This window comes from Panthera uncia, chromosome B1, assembly GCF_023721935.1.
Source record: "Panthera uncia isolate 11264 chromosome B1, Puncia_PCG_1.0, whole genome shotgun sequence".
NCBI classification, from domain to species: domain Eukaryota; kingdom Metazoa; phylum Chordata; class Mammalia; order Carnivora; family Felidae; genus Panthera; species Panthera uncia.
In genome coordinates, this window is record NC_064811.1 from 120,482,923 (window position 1) to 120,508,471 (window position 25,549).

Below are 25,549 nucleotides of genomic sequence, written 5' to 3' on the forward strand. Positions count from 1 at the left end.
TTAAATTAATTTTCTCATTTATTCAACAGAAATACTTGAGCTTTTATGATATGCTGCACACTGGTTTAGCCACTGGGCTGAACAGACAAGAAATCTCTGTCCTCGTGATGGAGTACTTTTTACTTGGGGAGGGAAAAGTACTGTCTGTGTGTAGAGAGAAAGAATATATAAATACATGTATACACACGATAAATACATACATAAACCATATATACACATACATATGAAATATATACTGTGCAGTATAGTGGAAAGAGCTAAAGAGAAAAATAAAGCAAATCAGGAAAGAAAAAAACCAAAACAGTGGGTGTATTTTTTGGTAGTATAAGCTAGAGAAGGCTCACTGAGAAACATTAAAGACTTGTAGTGAGCCTTGTAACTCACTAGGGGGAATAGCATTACAGGCAGAGAGAATAGAAAAGGTCAAGGCCCTGAAGCAAGAACTGTCTGACATGTGCTCTAAGAACCACAAGAAGCCAAGGTGGTTGGATCAAAATGAACAAGAGCTGGAGTAGTTGGAGTTGAGATGAGAAAGTAGTATAAGCTAATCAGTACCTCATTTGTTATTTTAAGGACTTTGGCTTTTACTCAGAATGAGTAGAGAAGCTATTGCAGGACCTTAAGCAGAAGAGTGACATGATCTGGCTTACACTTCAAAAGGATCACCCTGGGGCACCTGGGTGGCTCAGGCAGTTTGGTTCTTGAACCCGGCATCAGGCTCTGTGCTGACAGCTCAGAACCTGGAGCCTGCTTTGGATTTTGTGTCTCCCTCTCTCTTCCTCTCCCCCACTCACATTCTGTCTCTCAAACAATGAATAAACATTAAAAAAATAAAAGGATCACCCTTACTTCTGTCATGAGAAGGAACTGTCAAGGGTTGGAGTAGAAGTAGGTAAAAGTAAAGCAGAGAGACCTGATAGGGAGCTATTAGAGTAATGCAGGTAAGAAATAATGATGGCCTAAACCAGAGTGAAGAGAAGTGGCCAGATTCATGAAGGTAAATTGTACAGAATTTGCTGCTGTGGCATGTAAAAGATAACTTCAAGGATTTGGGCTTAAGTAAATGGAAGACTGGAGTTGTCATTTAACAGAATGGGCAAGACTGCTAGAGAAGCACATTTTGGTTGGGACTTCTGGTGTTCAGTTTGGGAGATGTATATTAGACCTTCAGGAAGAGCTGTTGGGTAGTCAGGTAGATAAACAAGTTTACGGTTAGGAGAGGTGTCATGACTAGAGCTAGAAATTTGGGACTTAGCAACATATAAATAGGATTTAAAGCCATGAGATTAGAATAAAACACCTTAGAGAATGAATATAAATTTTTTTTTAATTTTTTTTTTAGTGTTTATTTTTGAGAGAGAGAGAGACAGAGCATGAACAGGGAAGGGTCAGAGAGAGGGAGACACAGAATCCAAAGGAGGCTGCAGGCTCTGAGCTGTCAGCACAGAGCCCGACGTGGGGCTCAAACTCACAGACCGCAAGATCATGACCTGAGCCGAAATCGGACGCTTAACCGACTGAGCCACCCAGGCGCCCCAAGAATGAATATAAATTTAAAAAATGTGACAGTATTAGAGCACTCTTCAACTTTTAGAAGCCTAGAAGATAAGGAAAAGTGACCAGGAAAATAGGAGGAAAACTGGATCAGTACTATGTCCCAGAACCAAGTTAAGAAAGGGTTTCTGTATAGCAGGAAAAAGTCATATTTTGTGTTAGACGCAATAGGTTGTTCGAGTAAATTAGGAACTGTTAACTATTTGTTTTACCCATGTATAGAACAGTGGTGGACCTGACAAGCTATTCTGGTGGAATGATGAGCACTAAAGTCTGAAATGAATTCCAGAGAAAATACACAGACATTTGGAACACTGACTATAGCTATACAACTCTTCCAAATAGTCTTGCTATAAAAGGAAAGAGAGGGGCGCCTGGATGGCTAAGTTGGTTAAGCATCCTACCTACTGTTAATTTTGGCTCAAGTCATGATCTCACAGTTCATGGGTCCAGCCCTTCATTGAACTCTGCTCTGACAACGCAGAACCTGCTTGGGATACTCTCTCTCAAAATAAATAAGTAAACATTAAAAATAAGTGGAACGAGAAATAAAGCAATGGGGGAAGATGGGGTCAGATAATAGATTATTTGAATGCTGATGAAAATGAGCCAGTGGAATAATTGATGATATGAAGTACAGGAGAGAATTGTTAGAAAATTCCCCTTAGTAGATGTCTTTTAGTGTGCAAGTGTATTTTACTGTAGAAGTTTATATGGGATTGCCGGTTGGCTGGTTCACTTGAGATGACACTAACCAGCAAGGCTTTGCTTTTGTCTACCCATTTTCAGCTTTACGTGTGCAGGTGAAGAGTTGTATGTAACTAGGATTATAGTTTAGCATATAAATGATTAACGGTGGAATTTTAGCTGGGTACAGAGGGACATGAAGTTAGAAAAACTGAGGGACAGTGGTAATATGGTAGAATTAAGAGATAATGATAGTAGGTCTGGGGAATGGGGAGTTCAAAGGGTTGTTGGATTGTTGGGTACGAGAGGGGTAAACTGAAAAGACAGGAGTAGTAATTGAAGAATGGGGTATTTGAAAAGAAGGTTATAGAAGGATTGCAGTCATTGGTAATAATAAGGTCAAAGCGGGGTGCCTGGGTGGCTCAGTCGGTTGAGCATCTGACTTCGGCTCAGGTCATGATCTCACAGTCTGTAAGTTCGAGCTCCACATCAGACGCTGTGCTGACAGCTCAGGGCCTGGAGCCTGCTTTGGATTCTGTGTCTCCCCCTCTCTCTGCCTCTCCCCTGCTCATGCTCTGTCTCTCTCTGTCTCAAAAATAAATAAAAACATTTTTAAAAAATTAAAAAAAAATAAGGTCAAAGGTTTCACCAAAGGAATGAGGGTGAAAGACAAGATCACTGGAGGAGAGAGGTTACTGAACTAAGAGAACAGGCTGTTAATAGGAAGATCATCTGTGAACATATTGAAATCAAGAGTTCTGACAGGATTTGTAAAAGAGTAAAATTTAGCCTAGGGCTGAAATGAGGATGGGAGGGAGTGATCTGATGGTTAGTAAATGGAAGCAGCTGGATGACCTGAGAGGCAAAAGCTGACTATAATGAGGAGGGAGAGATAAGATAGTCTGGGAGGAGCATGGAGCATAATCTCTTATCCCACTCCAAACCTAAAGGCATTGCAGAGTGAGAAAGAGGTGTACAAGGGAAAGCAGTCAGTCAAAACAAAATCAGAATTAACACAATCCTTGATAGAAAAGGCCAACAGAATGTCTTTTTTGATGGGTATTCTTTTGGCTTCAGGTTCTGCCATTACATACTGGAATAACCTGGAGTTTTAAGATAGTTTTCAGAATTATTTACTTTAATCACCATTCTGAGAAAATTGATGTCTGTCACTAAGCCCAACATGGTAGAAGATTTTTAAGTTCACTTTGAGCTTAGCTGCATAATTGATGGTACTGTTAAATATCAAGACTTACAGAAGCTTTAAAAGTGAGCACAATCTACATGTATGGTTCCTTGGTCTTTTCATTTTAATGCTATTAGCATAAATGTCATCTTGGACATATTACAAATTCTTAAAGAAATGGCAATTTGTAACTTTTCCCCTTAGTCAACATCAGGGTCACAACCTTAATAATTTCCTATTTCTGTTATTAACATCCTTAATAGATAAGACATGAAGTAATACTTAATTTGAGAGAGGGAGTAAACATCTTTATTATATGTATTACTTTTTCACATCAACTCTTTCTATTCTGTTTTATTGGACTGTACTCATACACTGGTATCAGTATTAATTACTGAGACATTATATCATTTTTTTCCATCTGTTAAATCTAGGTTCCCCCATTCCATTTGCTCTTTTTCCTTTTCCTAAGCCATTCTTTTTGCATAAGAACTTTTGGTTTGGCTTGTCTGGCTTAATGTTTTTTCCTTGAAATTGGATTAAATGTATAATTTGGGGGAAGGTTGAAATGTCTGATATTGACTATTCTGTATTGTAAAAACTGAGACTGTGTAATTTGATGAAGTCTTTTATGTTTTTAAGTTGTGATTTGAAAGTTTTCTCACATGTATACATTTTGTAAGATGATTCCTAGATATTTCCTTTTTTGTGACCAGTGTGCTTTTTCTTTCTTTATATAAATCTTCTGATTAGTAGTATATATGTAAAATTTTGTTTTCTCAACGTGACTAAGTCATTTCATTGATTTCACTAGGTTTTTTTTTTAGTAGTTCTAGATAATCATATCTGAATATAGTGATAATTTATGTTCTCTTCAACTTTTATGCCTATGATTCATTTCTCTTAACTAATTGCGTTGACTGTGCCATAATTTTGTTAACTTTTCTTTTAATAGAAAAGCTGGATATTCTTACTTAGAATTATGGCAGATAAATTAACGAGAATTGCTATTGTCAACCATGACAAATGTAAACCTAAGAAATGTCGGCAGGAGTGCAAAAAGAGTTGCCCTGTGGTTCGAATGGGTAAGCAGTTCTTTGGATCATTTAAAGATAAGAAAAAGTTTTAAAAAAATTGACTTCATAGTTCTCTAGGCATATACTTACTTTCTTTAAACTGTAAAAATAAGACCAGATTTTGTTCTAAATTTTTTATTGCTTTGTGACTAACCGGTCCTATTTTTGCTAATGGTAGAATAATGTATTATCAATATTTTTTAAAGTTCATTGGCTATAAAAGCAGAGTTTGTTACTAAGATTCTTACTGTTCTACAAAAGTTCTATAATTATTTAAGTCTTGGAGAGAGGACTACCAGTATATTTTGGTTTTGATAGTATTCTCATTTTAAAAAGCAAGAATAAATAGCTTAATAAGAATGACTAATTCATGAGGTTTTACTGTATATTTCCAAAATTAATTAATTTTCAAAATTAATTTAAAACAATTCAGAATTATTGGTAGTCTTTGAGGGCTATGTTATAATTGTTACTTTAACTGTACTAGTGAGGTGTACTTTTGAATCTTAAACTTTAGATGTCATCTATTATAGTCTGCCGTGCTATTTAGAAATTCTATTATTAATATCTGTAATGCCAAGTTTAATTTCTTGTGTATATTGGATGACTACATACCTTTTTGGAGCTTTACTGATTTAGCTAACATATTACATTCCTTTTTCTGGTGTACATTGCCATTTCCAAGGTATATTTTGTGAATTAAATATTCAGGTCATTCAGCTTAAAATAAAACTGTTTTAGGGGCACCTGACTGGTTCAGTCAAGAAAGCATGTGACTCTTGCTCTCAGGGTCCTGAGTTCAAGCCCCATGTTAAGGGTAGAGATTACTTAAATGAATAAATAAACTTTTTAAAAAATAACAAAACTGTTTTAGGTTTTACAAGCATATTTTCTTCCCCAGTAGTAAATTAATATATATTAATTATAATTAATTCCCACATAGCACTGTTTTTTTAGGATATTATCTCAAATGTATTTCTTCCTGTGTTCTTTGTTTTTGAAAATCAGCTTCTGTATGGAGATTTGGAACCAGAATTACCTAAATAACAATGTTCAGAAAATTAGAATGGCAGGGAAAATGACTTAATTCCATCTTTTCTTTTGCCAGGAAAATTATGCATAGAGGTTACACCCCAGAGCAAAATAGCATGGATTTCTGAAACCCTTTGTATTGGTTGTGGTATTTGTATTAAGGTAAGTGATATTTTATTTATCGGATCACATTTGCAAGCTGAAAAAGAAGTCAGAAAATTCTGAATATGTTATAACTGGTTTTTCTAATTTTTTATTTTTTTAGAGAGAGAGAGAAAGCACAAGCAGAGAGGGAAGGAAGGAAGGAAGGAAGGAAGAAGAGAGAGAGACAGAGAGAGAGACTCTCAAGCAGGCTTCACGCCCAGCACGGAGCTCAACATGGGGCTCAATCCCATGACCCTGGATCATAACCTGAGCCGAAATCAAGAGTCAGACACTCAACCGACTGAGCCACCCAGGCATCCCCATTATAACTATTTTTAAAGAGGCAAAATATAAAGCGGCGAATAAAGAATATAAATTTAGGAGAATGGTATTCTAGCAAAAATCTAATATTGTTGCTTTTTTAATTAATTAAGCCACCCTATGTAAAAGTTATCCTTGCCACACTCAACTTTGGAAAGCTGTTTCCAACCAAAATTAATTTCTTTTTTCATCCTTTTTTTATTTCACCCTTTTATGAGAAGGACATTCTAGAGCATGTCTTTACAAGTACTTTTGGAAACATAAATACAAAAAGTATGAGTCATGTTACCTGCAGTCTTTTCAAGTCTGTATTTAATTTTAAATCACATCTTTTAAACAGAAATGCACTCAGCCAAAATTTTTTAATTTAACGCAGTAATTTTTCAAAATACCTCAATTAGTTTTTGTTGCATTGAATGGTTTAGTTAAGGCTTTCAACTTTAAAATGATAGATTTCCAAACTTAGTTCATAAATAATATTTAAGAACCAGTGCATTATGTTTCTAATTTAGATATTTGTAGATAATTATTTTAAAAAGGAGCTTTTACCAGAGTATGGATACTACCCTGTTACTGATTCTCATAAGGTTTATGTGTATTTTACATTGGTTTCTGAATCCTTAATTAAGTATCCAAAAGAATTTCATTGGTATGAAAGTGTTTTCCCTCGTTTTGAAAATATAAGCAAGAAACATTCCTTCCAAAAAACATTTACTAATCTCTTAAGTACCTGTCAGTGTTGGGGGTGCTGGAGATCTGATTTTGAACAATATATTCTACCCTATTTTCTTCTTCACTGATACAAAAAAATGAGATCTCAAATTTTGGGGTATACACTTCAGTGGCTGAAAGGATACTGATATGAGGAATCTGTGGTGGGGATAATAGATACCCTCTGAACACTAAGGTACTAACAGTGCACCACGTACATGAAATAATATTCTAAACAGATGTTTATATTACTTACAGCCTATAACCATTTTATGTACATTGGTGGAATAACAGAAAATTCTGTAAATGGAGGTAACTCTATTGGCAGAAAACTATATTGTATACAGAATTAGTAGTTTGGGGGTGCCTGGGTGGCTCAGTTGGTTAAATGTCTGACTCTTGATATCAGTTCAGGTCACGATCACAGGGTCGCAGGACCAAGCCCCACATGGAGCCTGCTTAAGATTCTCTGTCTTAGGGTGCCTGGGTGGCTCAGTTGGTTAAACGTTCAACTCTTGGTTTCGACTCAGGTCATGATCTCATGGTTCTCGAGTTCAGGCCCCACATTGGGCTCTGTGCTGGCAGTATGGAGCCTGCTTGGGATTCTCTCTCCTTCTCTCTCTGCCTTTCCCCACTCGCTCTCAAAATAAATAAACTTTAAAAAAAAAAAAAGAGATTCTCTTTCCTTCTGTCAATGCCCCTCTCTCCTGCTTATACACTCTCTGTCTCTAAATTAAAATAAATATATATATGTATATTTTTTAAAAGAAATAATGGTTTTGGTTAGAAGGTGGTAATTACTTTGTTAGAATATAAGAGTTTTTGTTTTTTAATTTTCTGTGTTCTTAAACTTACTGAGAATTCACTGAAATCTTTACATACAAAGATTTTTGAATTGATCCCCTCAACTCTTTGAACAGTTCTGCTAAACAGATATCTAATCTGAGGTTATATTCTTTGAATGTATCTTTATAGTTGTCTGAGCAATGTTTGTAGTCATATTGATGCTCTTAAATGATCTTCCAGTTCTTGCCATTCTTATTCCTTGGATTTTTATTTGATTGATAATGAACTTTTCTTCGAGTTTTTCTATAAGTAAACTTTTTTTTAATGTGAATTTACTCAGTTGCAATATAAAGCATCTGTTTGATATGGGACGGTTAAAAACCACAATGGAAAGACATTAATGCTTGCTCTGTGCAGATACTATGCTAGCTGTTGGTGGGATGTAAATAGACCGAAATAAGTACCATCTGGAAAGGACTTAACCTTAAATCTGACTAAACATTAACCATAAAGACCTTAAAGGACTTTACAAAGTACAAAAAAAAAGCATACAAAGACAGGAAGAAGGAGGTAGTGAGAAAGCATCTGTCAACTGAATATGGAATGATATACTCAATAAACATGTTTTATCTTGCCTCTTAGCCGTATCTAATGTTAAAACACCCACACAAATAGCCCTCAATTTTTGTAAGGCTTTTCATTAAGTATTAAAATCTAGAAATATGCCAATCACTAACGGAGATACAAAATTAGTTAAAATGATTCTTGCCTTCAAGGAATTTAACTTTCATTTTTTAAGTAGATATTTAAATGAAGCAGTATTTTACATCTTGTGGAAGTCCCACACTTGGGGTTTTTGGTTTTTTTTTTTTTTTTTTGGTAATCTCTACACCCAGTGTGGGGCTTGAACTTAACCCTGAGAACAAGAGCCACATGCTCTTCTGACTGAATTAGTCAGGTACCCCGTAATTCCCCCATTTGGAAGATTGTTTATAAAAAATTCTTAATCTATCCGTTTTAGTCATATGTACATTTCTAGAAATTAACACAAAATTCTTTACTTTAAATAACAGAAATGTCCCTTTGGCGCCTTATCAATTGTCAATTTACCAAGCAATTTGGAAAAAGAAACAACACATCGATATTGTGCCAATGCCTTCAAACTTCACAGGTATATTTTCAAGTCAACATTCTTCTACTTTGATCAAGAGTAAAATACATTTGAAATTTTCAGAGAATGATAAAAATGGGAAGAAGTATTAACCATCCACTAAAGAGAAATGCAAAATTATAATGTATAGAATCGTACTGTATATGTCAGTGTTTCATTCTGGCTAACATTAGAATTACTTGGGTTTTTTTTAAAAAAAACTAATGCCTAGGTTTCAGCCCAGTTGAATTACATGATATCTCTAGATATTGAATCTAGACCTCAATAAGTTGAAAAAGCTCCCAGGTGATTCTGATATACAAGTGAGGTTGAGAATTACTGTTATTAATAATACTCATATCCCCAAAATAACTTTTAAGGAACTTGTTTTCTATTTTCTTTATTTACTAATCTCCTCTACAGAGACTATTACTCTGAACTTAAACATATTGTTAAATCACAGGAGTGCTTTGAGGTTTTTAATCTGCTAAACACTGTTATTCTGAATCTGAGAGTCTAGATTTAACTAATAAAAAGGTATTTCTCAACCTGCCAGCTTTAAAGAGCCTACTGCAGCAGGGAGAATGAAGTGGAGTATTTCTGGTTGATGTGGCACTATTCTCCTTGTAAGTAAATGGCAGGAAAAAAAAAAAAAAAAAAAAAAAAAAAAGACAGTGTGAGGTTGCACCTGCTATTTAATTTTGTATCAGAGCATTTGGTTATACATTAAAACTGAGCTTTATATGTAAAGGAGAATTACTTTAGAATGGACATGAATGAAAATTGAAAATAAAATTTAGAGTAATATTGGTCATGGATGCATTTCTAACAATTAACAGTTTAAGTTACTTTTGGCTGTTTTTTTTTCTAATAGCCAATAATATCTGGCATATATCTCTTAGCTTATTAATGGATGTGTGTGGAGTGCAAGTGCATTAAAATACATGATTATGGTATTATGTAGCTTTTTCTACCTAAATCCTAGTTTTATTTATTTATCCATTTTTGTATACCTAATGACAGGTTGCCTATCCCTCGTCCAGGTGAAGTTTTAGGATTAGTTGGAACTAATGGAATTGGAAAGTCAACTGCTCTAAAAATTTTAGCAGGAAAGCAAAAGCCAAACCTTGGAAAGTATGATGTATGTATACTACTTTATGAAAATGAATACTTAGGTCAGTTTTGTGAGACTTTGAAGGAAAGGATGTAATTTTTTTAATGTTCTTATTTTCAGTATCATTCATTAATGCTGAGAAATAATATATAGATGAAACTCCTTTTTAATTAAGATCTGTTAATGCTACTGATAAATATGAACTTTCTTAAACTGTTAATGAAGTTTTAAAAGCCAGAAGGCTTCTATTTGGATATACAGTTGACCCTTGAACAACGCGAGGGTTAGGGGTCATGACCCCCCTCCACACACAGTCGAAAATCTGTATATGACTTTTGACTCCCCAAAACTTAACTGTTAATACCCTTTGGTTGACCAGAAGCCTTACACCAGTAACATAAACAGTTACCTATCTTGTACGTGTATTATATACTATAATCTTAAGGTAAAGCAAGCTAGAGAAAAGAAGATGTTATCAATATTAAGTAAGTCATAAGGAAGAGAAAATAGATTTATGGTACTTGATTATAGTTATCAAAAAAAAATTCACCCATGTTGTTCAGGAGTCAACTGTGTAATAGTCCTCCTTTTTTGCATTATTATGTATTATTAAATTCAGATAATTGTATTTCTAGGATCCACCTGATTGGCAAGAAATTTTGACTTACTTCCGTGGATCCGAATTGCAGAATTACTTTACCAAGATTCTAGAAGATGACCTAAAAGCCATTATCAAACCTCAGTATGTAGACCAGATTCCCAAGGCTGCAAAGGTCAGTTGCTCTTTAGCAGGAATTTATGTATTTTAGATATTTGTGGAGGTATAAAATATGTATCAGACTAAACTTGTTTTGCTTTGTAACTTTTTAATATTGAAGGAAAATAGTAGTAACTATTTCTGATATATTATGATAGGGGACAGTGGGATCTATTTTGGACCGAAAGGATGAAACAAAGACACAAGCAATTGTATGTCAACAGCTTGGTAAGAGTTTGTTTTGTGTTCATGCTTTAATAGGCCCTGAACTTAACTCATAAAGATAGATACTTATATGGATTACTGAAATACAGGGGAAAATCTCTAGGAATTGTTGTATTCACTTTTTACATTAACAGTTTTCAACTGAAATATCATTCATACCCAGAATGATGTGCGATATATACATTTTGCCTAGAAGAGGTAAAAGAAAACTTAACAACATTGAACACAATGCCTCTATATTCTTTGTAGATTTAACCCATCTAAAAGAACGAAATGTTGAAGATCTTTCAGGAGGAGAGTTGCAGAGATTTGCTTGTGCTGTCGTTTGCATACAGAAGGCTGATATGTAGGTTGCTTTGCAAATTTTGTACGTCTTAATCTTTATTTTAGAGTTTTTATTTGTAATACTATTAAGGCATTGCTTTTGAGAGAAGTTAACAGAAATAGTATCTAAGGTTCTGCTTTTGAGCTAAGATGTTGAAACATTTATGCATGCATTGCCATTCCCTGTTATTCCCAAAGGGGGAGAGTAACTCATTTATTTAGATAAGTACTTCACAATTTATGGGTTACAGTGCTGTTTAATATGATCAGTTGCATATTACATAAACTCTGTACCTAAAAGGATATTTTTTTAAACTTAAGCTCTCCAACCAGGCCAGCAAGGTTTTTAAATACCTCAAGTAAAACAGGTCTTTTAGATTACCCTAAATCAGGGTGGCATGTCATGTGAGAGAGAAAAGGGAAGAAGGAGTTTCCTTCCTACCTTCTAGTGCCTCTCTTTTCCCAGATATATTGCTCCCACCTTTTTCTACATTCCTACTCTGACATCCAGTGCAGGCTAGCCCTTTTCCACAAAGTGTTCTATAATTCTGTGCGGCGCCCTCCTTTTCAAAAACTCATTTGCTTTAATGCAATGGACTTTAATCAAGAGCAAAGCTGTCTGAATTACTTCAGACTTTATCAGAATATTATTTCATGAGGCAGTAACACTTTGTACATTAGCTTAATCAGAGAGTCTCTCCCCAGGCTTGATAATGCAGCCCTGCTTTTGCAATTTTTTTTCTTTCTACTTCTGAACAGAATACAAAAGTTCTTACTCTTACACAGTGGACTCCTCATTGGTGTAAGAGAGTATGGTTGTTGTTAAATCAGAAACTATATTACAGAGCTTTAAAATATCATGTAAGATAGAATTATATCCTATTTGTCTTACAAATCATTGTGTTTGCTTTTCTTTCTCATAGTTTCATGTTTGATGAACCTTCTAGTTACCTAGATGTCAAGCAGCGTTTAAAGGCTGCTATCACTATACGATCTCTCATAAATCCAGATAGGTGAGTATAGATTGGTGTGTCTGTCTTATTTTGTTTGGGGAGTTATACAGATTTCTAAAGATTAAACACTGGGGCCATCAATGTCATATGTATGTATGTTTTCTATCAGTTATTTAGAGCCACCACTGGTATTTACCTTCCTCTATCTAGAACAGATGTTCTTTATGCAAGACTTATTTACTACCTGCTATTTAATGCCTGTCTCCAGAGAGTGTAGGAATACTTTGGAATGATTTGAAAGTTCTGGCATCTGTGTACGGATTTCTGGGAGGCAGATTCTTAGCTTTTACCAGATTCTCAAATGAATATGTCACTCAAACACAAAATTTACAGCATTATAAGGATCACCACAGTAACTGTGGTTATTTAGGGTCTTACTGAATTCCATAGTTTCTTAATAACCTGTTAAGTAATCACAGCACCCTGTAGTTATGCGATACTTTTGTAATTTTCAGTTTTTAAATCCATTCTCTCATTTGAGCCTCATAGCAATCTTGTGTGTTAGACTCTTTGGTAGTATTCCCATTTTGTAGATGAGGAAGATTAAGGTCAGATGAGGTAGTTATTTGTTCTAGGTTACAAATTTACTACATGGCAAAGCTGTGGGATTTTTTTCTGTGTAGTATTTTTTGTGCCTCTCATTAATGACTAATTTAATCTCCAGCTGATATTACAGAATGCAAGAGAAATCCGTAGGGATCAAAAACCAAAGAAAGAACTATAAATTACAAAGAAGAGACTAGAATATGGCTTTCCTGAGGGGTGTTGCTCATCTGCAGTAAGGTCTTGGATTTTAACAACCACTTGTGAACAGGAAGCAAAGCGTTGTATTAGATTATCACATATAAAATGTCAGGACTCTCAAAAGAACTGCTTTCTCAGCAAAAAGGTAAAGATGTGAAGATATCAAGGAAGCGTAGATCTCGCTCCTTGAAATGTATGGATGGCTCCCCTTCAAATATATGCATGGACCAGCAGCTCACATGGATGTGGAATTGAAATTTAGATAATCGGGATAATCTTCTTCACAGTGAGAAAGTAACATAAAAAGAGGGTCTCAGAATCTTTAGTCCTGTCCTATGGTACCTAGCAGAAGCAAATATAAAATCACTTTGCAGGGATATGCCTTCAACCCTGGTCACAGGATTCCTACAAGTAAAGACTCATGAGCTAAAATCCAGGGCTATAAATGATTAAGAGGAAAGCATCTGCAAAGGAGGCAGTAGACACAACAGACAACAGGATTAGACCTTCAAGGAGGTCAGGTGACATTCTCAAAACTATAAAATAGTTGTATCTAAAATACACCCCACAGGTGCCCCCGAGTGGCTCAGTCAGTTAAGTGTCTGAATCTTGATCTCCGCTGAAGTCATAATCTCACAGTTTGTGAGTTTGAGCCCCGCGTCAGGCTTTGCACTGACAGCACGGAGCCTGCTTAGAATTCTCTCTCCTGTCTCTGCCTCTAACCCTCCTCCTGCACGTGCATGCTGTCTCTCACACTCTCAAAATAAATAAACTTTAAAAAAAATAATAAAATACAAACATAAAAAAGGATACAAAACCCTAAGAATCTGGTACCAGAAAAAGGCAATAGGTAAATGTTCAAAAAACCCAGATTTAGAAATTGAAAGTATAGCTGTGACATAAAAAACTCAATGGACAGAGGCACCTGGCTGGCTCAGTCGGTGGAGCATGCAACTGTATCTCAGGGTTGTAAGTTCCAGCCCCATGTTGGGTGTAGAGATTACTTAAAAATAAAATCTTTAAAAAAATGTTTTAATGTTTATTTATTTTTGAGAGAAAGAGAGATTCCAAGGCAGGCTCCAGGCTCTGAGCTGTCAGCAGAGCCCAATGCGGGGCTCAAACCCACAAATGGTGAGATTGTAAACTGAGCCAAAGTCAGACGCTCAACTCACTGAGCCACCCAGGTGCCCCAAAAATAAAATCTTTAAAAAAAAAAAAAAAAAAACTCACTGGGGCGCCTGGGTGGCTCAGTCATATGAGCATTGGACTTCAACTGAGGTCACGATCTTGTGGTTTGTGAGTTTGAGCCGTGCATCAGGCTCACTGCTGTCAGTGCAGAGCCCACTTTGGATCCTCTCTGACCCCTCTCTCTCTGCCTCTCCTGCTCTCTGTCTCTACCCCCACTCATGTGCTTTCTCTCAAAAATGAGTAAACATTTAAAAAAATAAAAAAAAAAAAACCTCACTGCATATATTAGGTTAGAGATAACAGAAAAGAGTGTTAGAAACCTAAAAGGTTGATCTGTGCAAATTACCAGAATACAACAGAGAATGAGATTGAACTCAGATTGAGTTCAGAAAGGAGGGTTAGAGAATGGAATGAAAAGGACTGTTTACATATATCTGAATAGGAGTTTGAAAAATGAAGCCATGAAAAAGATCGTGTCTGAGAATTTTTCAGAATTGAAAAATTTGACTCTCTAGATTCAAGGAGCAAATGATCCATATACATACTTTGAAGTGAAACTTAGAATCAGTGATAAAGAAATAATCTAAATTGAGCCAAATAGTAGCTATAATTTTCACATCATACATAGGCCTGGGTATTATGATAGGCTCTTTGAGGAATATAAGAATATAAGATACAGTCCCGGTATTCAAGGATTTATCAGTCTGGTAAAGAAAAGAACATACAACTAATCAAGTCAGTAGTTTTCAACCTTAGCCCTTTTATGAAATATTTTTATATTTATTTATTATGAAAGTCATAGCTCATACCTACTTTCACACATAATTTTTTAAAATATCAAATAATGTCCTAACCATAATAAAAAGGAGAACTAAAAAGATACGTAATTTACAACCAGATGACATTAATATACAAATGTTCAGGCAAATCATTACAGTCTTCTATTTTGAGAGGGCAGTAACTGTAATTGTAATGTGGATAACATGTCAAAACAAATTAGATTGACAAAGTAAAGAAAATTATTTAGACATTTTCACATTCTTTGGATTCTGAAATTCTGTGATGTGTCAAGGCAGTGTTCAGTCTGTAATGCTATAAAAAGATTTCTTATCCTATCCTTAAAAAAAACAAAACCAAGAAATAGAGGATGGATTGGAGAAAGGACGCTAAATGCATGAGATTTTTTTAGAATTTGTCCTCTAAGAACATCTTCAGTTAAATTAAAAACCAAGTGTAAAAAAAAACAAAAACAAAAAAAACCCAACTGTAATCCAAAATTAATTGTAGGAGTTTCACAGCATAAATTTCTCATGCTACAGATTTGTTTCTTTCCAAACCGTTAGGAAATAGAGTGGCTGGCTCACTTAATTCTTTCTTACATTTTGGACTTCTTCATAAGCTCCATTTAAAAGTAGGAATAGCAGAATGTATGACATGTTTTTTTTCCTTCTTTTCAAAGCAAATTAAAAGCCGCTAGATGGGCGCCTGTGTGGCTCAGTCAGTTAAGCATCTGACTCTTGGTTTCAGCTCAGATCTCTCAGGTTTCGGTTTCGTGGGTTCAAGCCCCACAACGGGCTCTGTGCTCCCTCTCTCTCTAAATAAACTTAAAAAAAAATTTTTTTTAAAGCCACTAGGTAATACTATGCTGCCTTACATGGTGTCTAGAAGGTTTTAATGGTAAGAAGTAGACAGTCCAGATAATGGAACATTGCCAAAAAAACACCAAGGCAGGATGAGTACTGGCTCACTTGGGTGATTTGCCATTTTTACTGATGCTTCTTACTACCAATGTGGTAGTAAACATTTGCTCTTAATATTTTCTTTTCATAATTAAACATGCCCCCATTTTCTTTTTCATTCCTTTTACTCTCTGATACCTAGATTGCTATGGGAGTTTCCTAAAAAAAAGCCAGTGGTTCTTTCTTCTTGACAGATTAATCTTTCCGAAATGATGTTTTTTCTTACCGTTCTCTTATTCTAGAACTGTGCTATACATTCTAGCCATGTTACTGTTTTAATTGAAATTAAAAATTCATTCCTTCAATCAGTCTACCCACATTCCACATGCTGTACATAGAGAATATTTTCATAACCATAGAAAGTTTTACTGGACAATGTTATTTAAGAACCTAACCATTTTGCCCCATTGCCAATTAGCATAAGTCCAAAATTCTTCATTACCCAACAACTTTATTAAACATCTCTTTGGTACATAGCACAAGACTAAAAATCATAGAGGTGCTAAAATGTATTATATAGTCTGACTTCACACAATTTAGGGACAAGTTGTCGAGGTCCTAAATAAGAAATAAATAAAAATAATAAAAAATAAAAATCCAAATATCCATTCAGAGTTACAGGGGGTCAAGAGTTGGGGAAAGAAAGCTCATTTGCATAATATCAAGGGGACCCTACAGAAGGTAGGATTTGTGATGGACCTTAAAGGATTGAGTAAGATTTCAGCAGGTGAGGATTTAGACAGGAGAACATTCAGGAGAAGGAATAACTCTTAGACACACAGAAGTGGAAAAGTGGATTCAGGAAACAATGAAAGATCCATTTTTCAGTGTGCCTTATATGTACATGGGGAAAAATAATAGCTGAAGTTTTGGAGAGTTTTGAAACAAAGTCTTAGGACATTAATTTGTTTTATTTGCAACTGAGAGCCATATCTGGGAACCTGAAAAGAGTGAGGTTTGTTAAAAGTTTATAGAAATGTTGAAAGAAATGTGAGAGCCTGAACTAGAATTTAGAAAAAAGAAAAGGATGAAATAAATGCACAAGACATTGTTGAGAAAGAGTTGACAGACTTGACAATTTAAACAGTATATTAGGAATAAGGTTAGTCCTATCTTATGAGAATGATGATTGCATTAATATAAATATGGAGAATTTTTATTTGTACAGGAAACATAAGTTGGAATTTGAAGTGTCTGTAGGACATTGCTTTTTTAACATTTTGAACTAACTTGAATAGGAATAAAGTGCTGCATAAAAGTGTCATGACCATTCTTTGCCTGATAGTTTGTATGCTAGCAATACTTTTTTCTTACCACTTCAAAAGTCATGTCAGATACTGTCCCACTTACAGAGTGCTCCAGTACACACTAACCTATTTCCTTGGCCTTCACTGGATTTTATATCTAGAGAAAATGCGTGGCTGTGTAGTTTTTTTTTGTTTTTTCGGGTTTTTGTGGTAATGTTTCATGTCTATTCCTTGTTTTCCCCAGCTAACTTGGAAGTTCTCAGGTTAAGCATTCTGTCATATTCTCTGTATTCCCCTACCACAGCTAACAGATGGGACAGGACAACTGTAAGGGCTTATTAACGTGCAAGATGAACAGCATAATAAACAGTTTAAGCTACATCAGATTTAAATATATTGTAATTGTGTCTTTGTAAAGTTTATTTAAAAATGTGGGGGTTTTTTGGCAAAACACACTTATTTCATGTCTCCATAGACTGTTTCATACTTTTTTTTTAGTTTAGGAAAACAATTTGAAATAGGAAGACTGATAGAGTCTTATTTAATGTCTTACGGCTTTGGTTTAGTATGGTCTTTACATTTAAATTTTTTAACATATCTGTTTTCCTGGAATTTATACTGTTCTGTGTAAGAGTTTAAATTGTAATTAAATATAATTTTATTTTATATGTTATGTTACATTTAAAAATAAAAATCTGTATTGACTTGCAGATATATCATTGTGGTGGAGCATGATCTAAGTGTATTAGACTATCTCTCTGACTTCATCTGCTGTTTATATGGCGTACCAAGTGCTTACGGTGTTGTCACTATGCCTTTTAGTGTAAGAGAAGGTAACTTGAAAAACTATTTCCACAATGCTGTATTATTTCACTCTAATGCTTAGAAAATGTATTGTTGATATTCAGCAGTTACATGTTGCTCTAACATTTATCCAAAACTCCAGTCTTAATGGAAGTTAATCACTCAACAATGTATATATAAGGTTATATACATTGTTTGTTATTCAAAACTTCCTTTTTGGAGAATTTTCTATTGCAATGGGTAGAAATGCTGTATCAATTTCACTGTTTGCTATCTTAAAAGTTTTTATTATATTTTGGCTTCTACAACTTCTAGTATTTATCATCTTCAGCTTTATCTTTGAAAGGCCAAAACCAGTAGTGAAACTCTTAATTAGTGCTCATCTTGTTCCCATTTTTCAAATTTTTCTGTAATCTGTGTCTTAAGTTTGTAGAACTTAAGACTGTCTAGAAGTCTAATAAGATAGTAAGTGTATTAAATTAAAACAAGATAGTGTCATGTAGTTTAATGAGTAACTAAAAGCCTAATAAAATAGCTTAGTAAGCCTATTTTCATTTATTCCTTCTACTGTCAGGAAAGAGGGACTCTCTGGTGTCTCTTTTCCGTGTCTCTTCTCCACCTAAGCAAGTTAGGCAAAACTAAAAACTAACCTACCACTAAGTGGCTCCTGAAACAAATATCAGTGCATTCTCCACCTAGTATGCCTTTTTCTTTTTAATTTCTTTGCCATTTCCTACCACTGATTTCTTTCTCCTCTTTTCTTTATATTTCATCTTTTCAGCTGTGCCTTCAACTGACAAAAAGACTACCTAGTTCATAGTTTGAAAAAATTCCTATTTCATAAGAATAATTATTCATGTAGTCTTGTATGTAGATGCCTAGGTTAGGCAGGCTCCTTTTTAAAACAATCTCTTCAAAAATAATTTTTGAGATACGTAAGTACTTATCTGCTTGTACCTTTGAGATAAACAGATGCATATGTTCAGGAAAAAATTTGTGAGATTGCTTAATTTTCTTTCCAATAGTCTTAAGAGATGATATCAGAAAGTTATTAATTTTTTATTCTCCTCAATTAGCAAGTATTTATTATCTATTCTATACCTTGTAATAGGTCCAGAATTACATTGATAATGAGGTAGGTTCCTGGCATTCACTCTTCACAATTGTAGTTATAAATGCCTTGTCTAAAAGCTATGCCTTTTTTTTTTTAAGTTGTTTGTTTTGTTTTCAGAGAGAGCGAGCCAGGGAGGGGCAGAGAGAGAGGGAGAGACAGAATCCCAAGCAGGCTCCGCACTGTCAGTACAGAGCCAGATGCCGGGCTCGATCTCACAAACCACGAGATCATGACCTGAGCCAAAACCAAGAGTCGGATGCTTAACTGACTGAGCCACCCAGGTGCCCCAAAAGCTATTCCATTTAAGAAATGGTTCCTGCTGAAGCTTTTAATGTGCCTTGTTTGTTAAAACAATTCTAATAAACTTTCCTTCTTTCTGCTTTCTTTTAATATACTGAAATATTTAATGTCATACATAATGTAAAAGCTCTCTTTGAGCTCTAAAGACAGTTATAGCTTAGACTCAGTTTTAGATTGACAAGTTTTACAGTAGAAATGGAAAGGCTGGTTTTTTTCAACGTTTTTTATTTTTTTATTTATTTTTGGGACAGAGAGAGAGACAGAGCACGAACGGGGGAGGGGCAGAGAGAGAGGGAGACACAGAATCGGAAACAGGCTCCAGGCTCCGAGCCATCAGCCCAGAGCCCGACGCAGGGCTCGAACTCACGGACCGCGAGATCGCGACCTGGCTGAAGTCGGACGCTTAGCCGACTGCGCCACCCAGGCGCCCCAAGGCTGGTTTTTTAATGTCTCTTTGCACACAATTTTCTGAGTCTTCATTTCCTTACCTGATAAATTAGGCATTTGGAATCAGTGGCTACTAAGGTTTCCGTCAAGTCTAAGTTCCTTTCTAACTTTTGGTTTTAATTTTTTTAACCTCACATTTATAATTTTTAAATAGTTTTAAGATCAAAAAATACTAGTTTTGGCAGGATGAATTTACTTTCAGCAAATATTGAACACCTGTGTTCTAGGCAGAGGCTGTAGTCTCCCAGATAGGGCTCTGAGTTCCAGATGAGATGAATAACATCCTCAAGCTTTCTTTCGAGACCTTCCAGACTTGAGCTACTATCTTTCTCTTATCTTAAATATAGGAATCACTGAAAATAGATCTTTGCATTTTTCCCATGTAATCCACTTTTTCATTTCTGTGTCTGCCATTGCACATCATCACAGTTTTAATATGGAGGGATTCTCGTGCACAATATGTTAGTTTTCTTTCAGTCACTAAAAAATGTTTAGATAATGGTGTATATTTTTGTACAGTGAAGCCAAAAAAATGTTAAATGAAGTTCATTATTATAAATGTGTTGCAAACCTGGAAAATTAATCTGAAAATATGCAATATTTTAGAACTTCAGCTTATGGTATCTAGATCTCATGTGAAAATGCATATTCATAACTTGTTTATTTAAAAAATTATTCTCCAGACTGTATTATTTTATGTCAGTCTATGAAAATACTCCCATTTTTTACTTGTCATTTTTTGAGAAAGATCACAAGTTTTGATTTAAAAAAAAAACAGAAACGGCACCATATTCTTTTGCACAAAACCTGATGGGGAAGAAAATCTTATATAAAAATCACATCATTAGTGAAAAGATATTCTTTGTATATATATGCTTAAGTTTTTTAAACTTGTATCAAATACATAAGACACCCTTTTGTCACTGCATGTTACCACACATTCACAGATATTTGAAATCTGTGCTTCGATTGCTCCCAGGAGAGCCTAGGATTTTGGGTTTTATATGATAATTTCTTGCTGTGGAAAAGATTAGTCTTTAAATGACCTTCACTAATCTTTTGTCAATGACTTTCCAACAGGCATAAACATTTTTTTGGATGGCTACGTTCCAACAGAAAACTTGAGATTCAGAGATGCATCACTTGTTTTTAAAGTGGCTGAGACAGCAAATGAAGAAGAAGTTAAAAAGATGTGTATGTATAAATATCCTGGAATGAAGAAGAAAATGGGAGAGTTTGAGCTAGCAATTGTAGCTGGAGAGTTTACAGATTCTGAAATCATGGTGATGCTGGGGGAGAATGGTAAGTTTTCCTTATTTTGTGATATTTGGAAGTCTGTTGTTTATCCAGTTACTTCGTTTCAGCTACTCCATGAAAAATTTTGACTCAGTTGTAAGTGGGAGCTAGACTGAATCCATACATTTCTCAGTGTAGTTCACATTTTATAACATTGTATGATTTAATGTCATTGCCATCCAATCAAGTTTATAGTTCATATATTTTGTTCCATAACTTTTAGTGAAAATAAGATACTTTTCCAAGCTAGTTTTTCTGTGTATAAATTATTAGGGGATTTATTCATCTTAGAAACAGATGAGGAAGGAAAGGATAAAATAATGTAATTCAGAAGGAATCTAGTTTAAGATTTTTTCTTGAATTCCTCCATTTGAGCTTTTATTATTTTAAATTCAGGCTAGTCTACCTTTGTAAATAGTTGTTATTACCTGAATTTTCAATTTTAGATTACTGTCATAAATAGGGCTATGAGTTGAATTCGAGTACCAAATGTCTGGTAATGCTTTCAAGATTGAAAAAAAAAGATTTGAATTGTATACTTAGAGCTTATAAGTCTATAGAAGAGAAGTTTTCTATGACGATTTTGCCATGTATTTCAGTCTTTAGGTAATGGAAGAATTTTGAACCGGGTTGCGTTTTATGCAAATGGACTTTCACATCATGGTATCAATCATAACAATATGACATTCCTTAACAATAAGTTGTATTGGTATTTAAGCTAAAAAAGTCTTTTAAAAAGTAGCCCAAAACTTGTAATGGTTACTAATAAGATTTATTAGTCTATATTCCTCTAATTAGTTTCGAATGATACTTCAGAAGCATATCATGAAAGTTTCAAGTATTTTTGTTTAGGCTTCAGAATTGAGTAGTGTCAGTTTATACCTTTAAAACTAATTTCTCAATTAAAATCCAGTAGTGTACATAATGTTTTACTTTAAGTAAACATGAAGCATCTTACAAGTCTGTCTGTTGTATATATTGTGTTGGCAGGTACTGGTAAAACCACATTTATCAGAATGCTTGCTGGAAGACTTAAGCCTGATGAAGGAGGTACTGTTGCATTGTTGTGTTTTTACTTTTTCTCACATAGGAAACTTTGAAGATATGGGTAATTTTCAGTGTCTTTATTTGCATTATTTTGCAGGAGAAGTACCAGTTCTCAATGTCAGTTATAAGCCACAGAAAATCAGTCCCAAATCAACTGTGAGTTATTATTCTGTTATTTGGTTATTAAAGGAAAGTTTATGCACACACACACCTATAGCTTTAATCTTTCACTGTATCAAAATTCTTCTCCAAATTTCTGTGTTTTACCGAAAGCGGCTAAAGAAAGAATTAAGACATAAGTCATTGATTCATTTCCACATAACACTAGCAAGAAAATAAAAGGCCACCTACAAGATGGGCAAATACATTTGCAAATCATTTATCTAATAATACTCATATCCAGACTCATATCCAGAATATACATAAAGAACTGTTACAACTCAGTTTAAAAACAAAGGATTTGAATAGACTTTTTTTTTTTTTTTTTTTTTTTTTTTTTTTTTTTTTTAAAGTAGGCTCCATGCCCAGCATGAAGCCAGTGCAGTCAATCCTGAGATCAATCCCTGAGCTGAGATCAATCCTTGAGCTGAGATCAAGAGTCAGATGCTTGGTGGGGCGCCTGGGTGGCTCAGTCGGATGAGTGTCCGACTTCAGCTCAGGTCATGATCTCACGCTTCGTGGGTTCGAGCCCTGCATCAGGTTCTGTGCTTCCAGCTTAGAGCCTGGAGCCAGTTTCGGATCCTGTGTCTCCCTCTCTCTCTGCCCCTCCCTCACTCGCCCTCTGTCTCAAAAGTAAATAAACATTTAAAAAAAAAAAAAAAAAGAGTTAAACGCTTGGGGCACCCAGATGGCTCAGTTGGTTGAGCATCCAACTCTTGATTTCAGCTCAAGTCATTATCCCAGGGTCGTGGGATCGAGCCCCATGTCAGCTCTGCACTGAGTATGGAACATGCTTAAGATTCTCTCTCTCTCTCTCTCTCTCTCTCTCTCTCCCCCCTCCTGTCCCTCTCTCTCTCAAAAAAAAAAAAAAAAAAAAGTCAACCAACTGAGCCACCCAGGCACCCCTGAATAGACATTTTTTCAAAGAAAATATTCAAATGGCCAAATAAGCACCTGAAAAGATGCTCAGTACCATTAGTCATTAGGGAAATGCAAATCAAAACTACAGTGAGATATTGCACACCCACTAGGATGACTTAAAAAGACAGTAACAAGTTTTGGTGAAGATGTGGAGAAATTGGAACACCATACATTGCTGATGGGAATGTAAAATGGTAGAGCCACTTTAAAAAAAAAAACACCTGGCAGTTCTTAGGATTTTTTTGTTTGTTTGTTTGTTTTTTGTTCTTACGATTAAACATAGTTACATATGAAACCAACATTTCCACTCCTAAATACATACCCAGGAGAAATGAAGACCTATCTCAACACAAAAATTTGCACACAAATGTATTCATAATAGCCAAAAAGTGGAAAACAACCACAATGTCTGTCAGTTGTAAATGGATAAACACAATGTGCTATATCCATGAAATTGAATGTTATTTGGTCATAAAAAAAAATACTGATAAATTTTAAAATCTGAACCTTGAAAACAAAGTTAACCTTTGGTTCTGCAAGTATTGTAGTGAACTTCTTAACTATGGTATTTGCACTCAGGACCTCAGCCTTCACTTTGTTAGGCCTATTTGAGATTGCTTAGATTTACACTAAAAGTTTTATCATTGGGGTCACCTGGGTAGCTTAGTCCAACTCTTGATTTTGGCTCAGGTCATGTCTCACGGTTCGTGAGTTTGAGCCCCACGTTGGGCTCCACACTGACAATACAGAGCCTGCTTGGGATTCTCTCTCCCTTTTTCTCTGCCCCTCCCCTGCTCACACTCGCGCTCTCAAAAATAAATACTTAAAAAAATTTTTATCGTTGGTACTTTGTGTAAGCTTAGCTTTTAAGTTCTCAGACTCAGCCCTCTCCTTAAATAACAAGCCCATGACATCTTTAGAAATCATCCCTATTGTATTATGCATTTTGTCTTATCTTGCTGATTGCCTAAGGGTACTTGATACCAACACTGACCTTGAGCATTATTCCTATTCTCAAATGATTTCTTAAACTTTCTAAACTTTTTCTTTTTTTTTTTTTTTTTTTTTTTTACTATTTATTTATTTAAAGATCAAGAGCAAGCAGGGGAGGGGCAAAGAGGGAGACAGAGAATCCCAGGCAGGCTCCGTGCTAACAGCCTGCTTAACAGCACGGAGCCTGACCACAGGGCTGAAACCCTCGAACCGTGAGATCATAACCTGAGCCGAAAACCAAGAGTCAGACGTTTACCTGACTGGGACACCCACACGCCCTATCAAATGATTTCTTTCTTGAAACAGTCATTGTTTACTACTCTTAGATTTTAAGATTGTTTTTACTTGTTGGACATGATGGGTTTCTAATAATTTTAGGACACGCCATAGACGATGGAGAAGCATAATACTATCATATCTGTGGGTAGTAAATTGATATACTTTTGCTCTGGAGCTTAACTTGGTGAAGATACATAGAGGAGTTCTGTACTGAAAATTCCAATACTTTTTTCACTAAAAACAGGGAAGTGTTCGACAGTTACTACATGAAAAAATAAGAGATGCGTACACTCATCCACAGTTTGTGACTGATGTGATGAAGCCTCTGCAAATTGAAAACATCATCGATCAAGAAGTATGTATTTTGATTTTTGTTATGTTATTATTTTAATTTTTTTTTTTTTTCAACGTTTTTTATTTATTTTTGGGACAGAGAGAGACAGAGCATGAACGGGGGAGGGGCAGAGAGAGAGGGAGACACAGAATCGGAAACAGGCTCCAGGCTCCGGGCCATCAGCCCAGAGCCTGACGCGGGGCTCGAACTCACGGACCGCGAGATCGTGACCTGGCTGAAGTCGGACGCTTAACCGACTGCGCCACCCAGGCGCCCCTGTTATGTTATTATTTTAAGCTTTGGGTGTCTCTGCGTGGTTTGCTAAACTTTTTTTCTCCAAATAGGTGCAGACGTTATCTGGTGGTGAACTGCAGCGAGTAGCTTTAGCTCTTTGTTTGGGCAAACCGGCTGATGTCTATTTAATTGATGAACCATCTGCATATTTGGATTCTGAGCAAAGATTGATGGCAGCTCGAGTTGTCAAACGGTAATGTCCTGCCACTAAGAGTATTACTTTTAGTTAATGTGCAGTGGCATACAACGGTGCTTACTTAATACACATTTGAATATTTGATCATGTAAAACTGGAAACATGTTCAAAATCATGTATTTTAGTTTCATACTCCATGCTAAGAAGACAGCCTTTGTTGTGGAACACGACTTCATTATGGCCACCTATCTAGCAGATCGAGTCATCGTCTTTGATGGTATTCCATCTAAGAACACAGTCGCAAACAGGTACAACTGTTTTCTGAAATATTCAACCCTAGTTATAAGTTCTGTTAGAAAAGTATTATTCAGAATTTTCCAAGAAGCTTATAAACATTAATCATACCATTTTAATTTTTAAAGAAGTA

At 35.3% G+C, this 25,549-nt stretch overlaps 1 protein-coding gene across 1 annotated transcript in view; it reads left to right on the forward strand.

Moving 5' to 3' along the window:
- The window catches only part of ABCE1 (ATP binding cassette subfamily E member 1), a 33,020-nt gene that overhangs the window by 2,596 nt on the left and 4,875 nt on the right, over window positions 1-25,549 (forward strand). The window contains exons 2-16 of the mRNA XM_049631194.1: window positions 4,383-4,512; window positions 5,612-5,697; window positions 8,571-8,668; window positions 9,671-9,788; window positions 10,397-10,534; window positions 10,677-10,746; window positions 10,993-11,089; window positions 11,991-12,080; window positions 17,710-17,831; window positions 20,744-20,965; window positions 21,950-22,009; window positions 22,104-22,162; window positions 24,603-24,713; window positions 25,037-25,179; window positions 25,308-25,430. Coding sequence (XP_049487151.1) covers window positions 4,410-4,512; window positions 5,612-5,697; window positions 8,571-8,668; window positions 9,671-9,788; window positions 10,397-10,534; window positions 10,677-10,746; window positions 10,993-11,089; window positions 11,991-12,080; window positions 17,710-17,831; window positions 20,744-20,965; window positions 21,950-22,009; window positions 22,104-22,162; window positions 24,603-24,713; window positions 25,037-25,179; window positions 25,308-25,430 — 1,640 coding nt within the window. The 5' untranslated portion in view covers window positions 4,383-4,409. The remainder of the gene's footprint in view (window positions 1-4,382; window positions 4,513-5,611; window positions 5,698-8,570; window positions 8,669-9,670; window positions 9,789-10,396; window positions 10,535-10,676; window positions 10,747-10,992; window positions 11,090-11,990; window positions 12,081-17,709; window positions 17,832-20,743; window positions 20,966-21,949; window positions 22,010-22,103; window positions 22,163-24,602; window positions 24,714-25,036; window positions 25,180-25,307; window positions 25,431-25,549) is intronic.